Below are 6000 nucleotides of genomic sequence, written 5' to 3' on the forward strand. Positions count from 1 at the left end.
ATAGTTAAGCATTCAGTCCAATGCTGTATGTATGACTTTGCCATAGTAACATCATGAATATTGATATGCATCATAGTAATATGTTCGTACAAACATATTACTAGAACAGTGCCACAGAAATAGCATGGCTTTTAGACTTTTACCAAAGACATGCATTAAATAAACTCTTGAAATCATCATTAAAATACCAAGATGATCATATATACAGAAACACCTTCTGACTGCCATAGTAACTTAAAAACATGACTATTGATATGAATCAGGAGTTCTTTCAAATATCACACACAATAAAAAATAGCATGCTTGGAAACACTGTTATTCCCATCACAGTCTTTACAAAGCAAACACATCACTGAGTCCTAAAGTGAAGAAAGCGCATTGATCCACAACACACACTCTCTCCTCTTTCCATCCAACAAAGCAGAGCAACAACACAAATACTGCTCCCAGTCCAGCAGCCATCACAGGGCCAAACACCGCTAAAAACTCGCATCACGACCGCCAGATCGCTGTAACCTCCACAAATCACTCGCCCATGCAGAATTACAGTGCATTACGGACAGTGCTGGGCGATCAGATGCCGATATGCGTGCATTTTGAAGGATGACAATGTCAAAAACAATCCAGCTCCGGCTAATGCTAATGCTAACGTCAGTTCAACTTCCCGTGGGCATCCACACGTTTGAAAACAAACCGATATTTAGGCCACACATAAATAAGTGTTTCGAGGATGTTGTTGGAAAATGTGCAGCAATGTTTTCTTGGTGATTTTAGCAAGCGAGTTAACATCTTGCGATGCTAACGACTAGCATCGCCTTCGCGAAAACACACATCGAAATCGAAGAAAGCACTAATAATGACAGCCAAGAGGAGCTCGAGTGGTGTTTTAAATACACACGTTGAGGAAAAGTGTGTAACGTTAAATGTTGGACACGGAAAATTGTGCTCTTGTTGAAGCAGAGAGCCGCATGCTCGGACAGTCATGCTAACAACTTGCAGCAAACAACTACAAACAGGGACACAAGAGGAAAAAAACAAACAAACAAATGCTGTTGACTTACTCTCATTGAGCACCTCCAGCAGCTCGGCGCAGTTCTCACACATGGTTCATAAAGGCGGAAAGTGTATTCAGACCATTGGAGAAATACAAATGTTGCCTGTTTTTCTCTGTCTGTTTAAGGGGGGTTTTAAGGCCCGACGAAATGCTTGATGAAGGCTCGTTATTGTGACACAACACAACCGGGGACGTTTGGGCTCATGCAAGCGGGGTTATTTGCCGAGATGTCGAGGGTGGAGACAGTAAATGTGAGGCACTAAAGGAGCGGAGAGTCAGTCTCCGAGCAGAGCGTTACTGTGCAGACTAGCACATACGGTAGCCATGATGAACAGGGACGGGAGTTACGCTTCGGTCGTTTCCGTCAGGCGACTTCAGAGAGGGTCGTGCTTTTCCGGGGATGTTCGCAGATGCTCGGAAGCGAGCAGATAGCGTTGTGTGAGAGTTCGGGTGTTTTCGTCAAGTCGATGTGTTGGTCGTTCGGGTTTTTCCGGAGGGCGAGGGAGGAGCGATGGTTTGTTACACATCGGCTGTTTCCTATCGGCCTTTCTTCGGAAATCTCGCGATATCTAGCAGTCGAGCACGTGTACGTATGATGTTTCAATTTTGATGAATGCCGTTTGTCATAACTTGCATTTGACGTGGCAATAATGCGTTGCATAAATATGCGGAGTAGATTATTATTTTCAACAATTATTTATTTTAAACATAAAATACACACATGGTGTCAGGGGGGTCTTTACATGACCATTCAAGCAATTAATACTTTTAATACAGAACTGCCTTAATCCTTCATGGTATAGATTAAACAAGACACTGGAAAAATTTTGCTCCATATTGACATGACAGCATCACAGTTTGTCAGCTGCACATCCATGATGTGAATCTCCCGTTCCACCACATCCCAAATGTGCTCTATTGGATTGAGATCTGGTGACTGTGGAGGCCATTTGAGTACCGTGAACTCATTGTCATGTTCAAGAAACCAGTCTGAGATGATTCACGCTTTATGACATGGGGCGTTATCCTGCTGGAAGTAGCCATCAGAAAGATGAGTACACTGTGGTCATAAAGGGATGGACATAGTCAGCAACAATACTCAGGTAGGCTGTGGTGTTGACACGATGCTCAATTGGTACTAATGAGCCCAAAGTGTGCCAAGAAAATCTCCCCCACACCATTACACCACCACCACCAGCCTGAACCGGTGATACAAGGCAGGATGGAACCATGCTTTCATGTTGTTGACGCATGCTGTTTGTCATAACTTGTATTTGACATGACAACAATGAGTTGTATAGATGTGGGGTATAGGCTTTATTTATATTAATTTTTTTTACATTAGCAAATACACACTGTGTGTCAAGGGGGTTTTCACATAAACGTTCAAACATTGGGGGGTCAAACATTAATACTCTTAATCTGTAAGGACACATTTTATATTTAAAGTTAGAGTATATATATATATATATATATATATATATATATATATATATATATATATATATATGTATTGCTTTTAAATATTTGTATTTTCAATTATGAATTAGCCCGTTTATTTTGTATCCCCAATTTCTGTTGAACGGAGAATTTTTCAGCACATTTCTAATCATAATAGTTTTAATAACTAATTTCTAATAACTGATTTTTTTTATCTTTGCTATGATGACAGTAAATTTTTAACTAGATATTTTTCAAAATACTATTAATCAGCTTAAAGTGACCTTTAAAGGTTTAACTAGTATCGTATTATAATGGTTTGTTCTGTAGTCTATCAGAAAAAATATATAGCTTAAAGGGGCTAATAATACTGATCTTAAAATGGTGTCTAAAAAAAATGAAAACTGCTTTTATTCTAGCCGAAATAAAACAAGCAAGACTTTCTCCAGAAGAAAAAATATTATCAGACATACTGTGAAAATTTCCTTGCTCTGTTAAACATCATTTGGGAAATATTTAAAAAAAGAAAAAATATTTCAAAGGGAGCTAATAATTCTGACTTCAGCTACATATATATACACACACATTTTCATGTTGAATTTTGTATTTTTCATAAAATCTAAAAATACTCATTTTAAATATGTATTAAAAAGCATTTCAAATATTTTTGTACTAATCAATTTCTAAGAAAGTCGATTAATGCAACATTTGAAAAACGTCTTTATTGGATGTCTAAATAAACAAACAAAAACAGTAACTCACAATAACAAATATATACATTTAAAATATAAGTTAATGAGAGAAAAGTAAAAACAAACAAAAACCAAAGTACAGTACGATAATGATGGTATTCCCAAAAATATTATGCTCCATTTACTAAAAATAGATTATTGAATATCAAAACCGCTTGTAAAATATTGTCAGATAGACTGTGGAAAACTGAACATTGGAATAATGCAGTAATAATTGGAAAATTCAGCTTTGGGAGTCACTGGAGAAAAGAAAATATCGATGTAGCCGGCTGAATTTTGTAAAGCAATTAATATAATCTCAACGTTTTCTTCATTTTATATACACAACTCCTAAACGCTTAACACGCATCCTCATACGACACAGTGAAAAACACACACACACACCCAATGCTTTGTAAAAATAACCAACTTTATGTTTCCATATTACTAATACACAGCTTTACAAATAGGATGATATGAACAAACCCTTCCATTTGAATGACATCCCTATGCAAAAAAAAAGACTTCAATCTCCCTCATACACTGCAATCAAATGAAAAAATATATATAAACACACACACACGCGCACACACACAACCTCCTTATAAAGACCTCAGGAACAGCAAGAGGACTGATCCTAAACCATCACATTCACCTGCTGTGGTTTACGAGCCACACGTTCCGGTTTTCACTGACCTGCCATACTCTATATTACATATTCACAGAGAAAACATTAAAACGATTAGTCATGTGCTTGGAAGAAAACAGGAAAGCAAACAAACCGAACAGAAACACTGAGGAGTATACAGTGAATTGATATGCAGGAGACGCACAGCAACGGCTTCCTTTATATAAAAGCTCTGTTGTGTAAAACCAAGGAGTTTTTTTTGGAGGGGGGAGAGGAGTACGAGGAGCCGGCTTTACTAATAACAGACTTTAAATTTACATATTGGCATTGATTTGGTCGTCAAAAAACCAACATCTGGATTCATTTTCCTATCCGTCCCTCATTGGACTGCTACCTCTGCACACACACACACACACACATACACACGCGCATACGATTGTGGCGATCATTCACACATTTCCTCCGGGAGCTCGTGAGGGTTCAGGATTCCTGGGACGGAGAGCTGGATTTTGTGTTTCTCCTCCTGAGCCTGACGGAGAGACGCTTCCCGCTCCTCTAGGAAGAGATCTGTTGAGTCCTCGCCTGCAAACTCCTGCGCACACAAATGCACACACACACTTGATTAGTTTATATCTGGAGGGACGAATACTGATTAAAACATCACAGCATGCTAATATTCACAAAGAGCCCATTGTGTTCTACAGTACAGTACAAGTGCAGATAGACTTAAAGCGCACCTATTATGCAAAAATCACTTATGAGGGGTTTAAACATAGTTGTGTGGCAGCAGTGTGCGAATATAAGCATTAACCAATTAATGGTAAACATGAATGAATTGCATTTTTATTATCATACATGACAAAACAGTCTGCAGAAACACTTTGATTGACATTTTCCTTTTGAATATATAATCTGAGGGGAAAAGCCCCGCCCATTAGTGACCATCTCTCCCTCATTAGCATAAACAGCTCTGAGTGAGCAAGTGGATTATAAAAGTGGAGTTTTAGGATGCACAGATGAACACTATTCTCAATAGACTGCCTTTCTTTAGGTACAACTTCAGTATTTAAGTACAACTTTTCTACTACTACTACTAATAATAATAATAATAGTATTAATATAACAAATACTACTAAGACAACTATCACTACTACTACTACTACTAATAATAATAATAATAATACTAATAATAGTATTAATACAACAAATACTTCTAATACAACTATCACTACAACTACTACTACTACTAATTAAAATAATAATAATAATAGTATTAATACAACAACTACTACTAATCACTACTACTACTACTAACAACAACAACAACAAATAACAAACAACAACTACTACTAATAATAATAATATTAGTAATACAACTACTACTAATATTACAACTACCACGACGAGTGCTACTACTACTACTAATAATAATAATACAACAACCATGACAACTACTAATAATAATACAAATACTACTGTTACTAGAACTATTATGTTTTTCATTTTCTTTTTTTATTCTTTTATAGCCTATTTTAACTCATTTTAATTTGTTTTTATCTTTTTTTAAATAATTTTTATTGTCTGCATTTTATGTTCCTAATAATAATACAACAACAACAACAACTACTACTACTACTACTACTAATAAAAATAATAAGTACAACAACAACTACTACAACAACTACTACTACTACTACTACTACTACTACTACTACTACTACTACAACTACTACTACAACTACTACTACAACAACAACAACAACAACAACAACAACAACAACTACAAATTATAATATCAATAAAAAACAACAACTACTACTACTACTACTACTAAACAACAACAACAACAACAACAACAACTACTACTACTACAAATTATAATATAAAAAAAACTACTACTAATAATAATAATAATACTACAAAAACAACACAACAACAACTAATAATAATAATAAAACTGCTACTAACCCTACTATTGCTACTACTATTACTACTACTACTACTACTACTACTAATAATAATGATTAACAACTACTACCACTAATAATACAACTACTTCTAATAAAACTACTACTACTACACTTAATTAAAACGTTTATCATAATTTAATGATTTTAATATTATTTTTTAAATGATACAATAAGCAT

The 6000-nt window shown here is 35.5% G+C and overlaps 2 protein-coding genes and 1 long non-coding RNA gene across 5 annotated transcripts in view; all 3 read right to left on the reverse strand.

The window, feature by feature from the left end:
* Positions 1-1391, reverse strand: part of usp34 (ubiquitin specific peptidase 34) — a 92743-nt gene extending 91352 nt beyond the window's left edge. The window contains exon 1 of the mRNA XM_087237789.1: positions 1062-1391. Within this exon, the coding sequence (XP_087093915.1) occupies positions 1062-1104 (43 nt within the window). The 5' untranslated portion in view covers positions 1105-1391. The remainder of the gene's footprint in view (positions 1-1061) is intronic.
* Positions 1-6000, reverse strand: part of LOC147847018 (uncharacterized) — a 919394-nt gene that overhangs the window by 783327 nt on the left and 130067 nt on the right. The gene's annotated exons all lie outside the window — the stretch shown is intronic.
* xpo1a (exportin 1 (CRM1 homolog, yeast) a) overlaps positions 3638-6000 on the reverse strand; it is a 31496-nt gene continuing 29133 nt past the window's right edge. For all 3 annotated transcript variants that reach the window (XM_087237835.1, XM_087237834.1, XM_087237833.1), the window contains exon 24: positions 3638-4445. In XM_087237835.1, the coding sequence (XP_087093961.1) occupies positions 4299-4445 (147 nt within the window). In that variant the 3' untranslated portion in view covers positions 3638-4298. The remainder of the gene's footprint in view (positions 4446-6000) is intronic.

The sequence above is a fragment of the Danio rerio genome, chromosome 1 (assembly GCF_052040795.2).
Source record: "Danio rerio strain M-AB ecotype USA chromosome 1, GRCz13ab, whole genome shotgun sequence".
Lineage (NCBI taxonomy): Eukaryota > Metazoa > Chordata > Actinopteri > Cypriniformes > Danionidae > Danio > Danio rerio.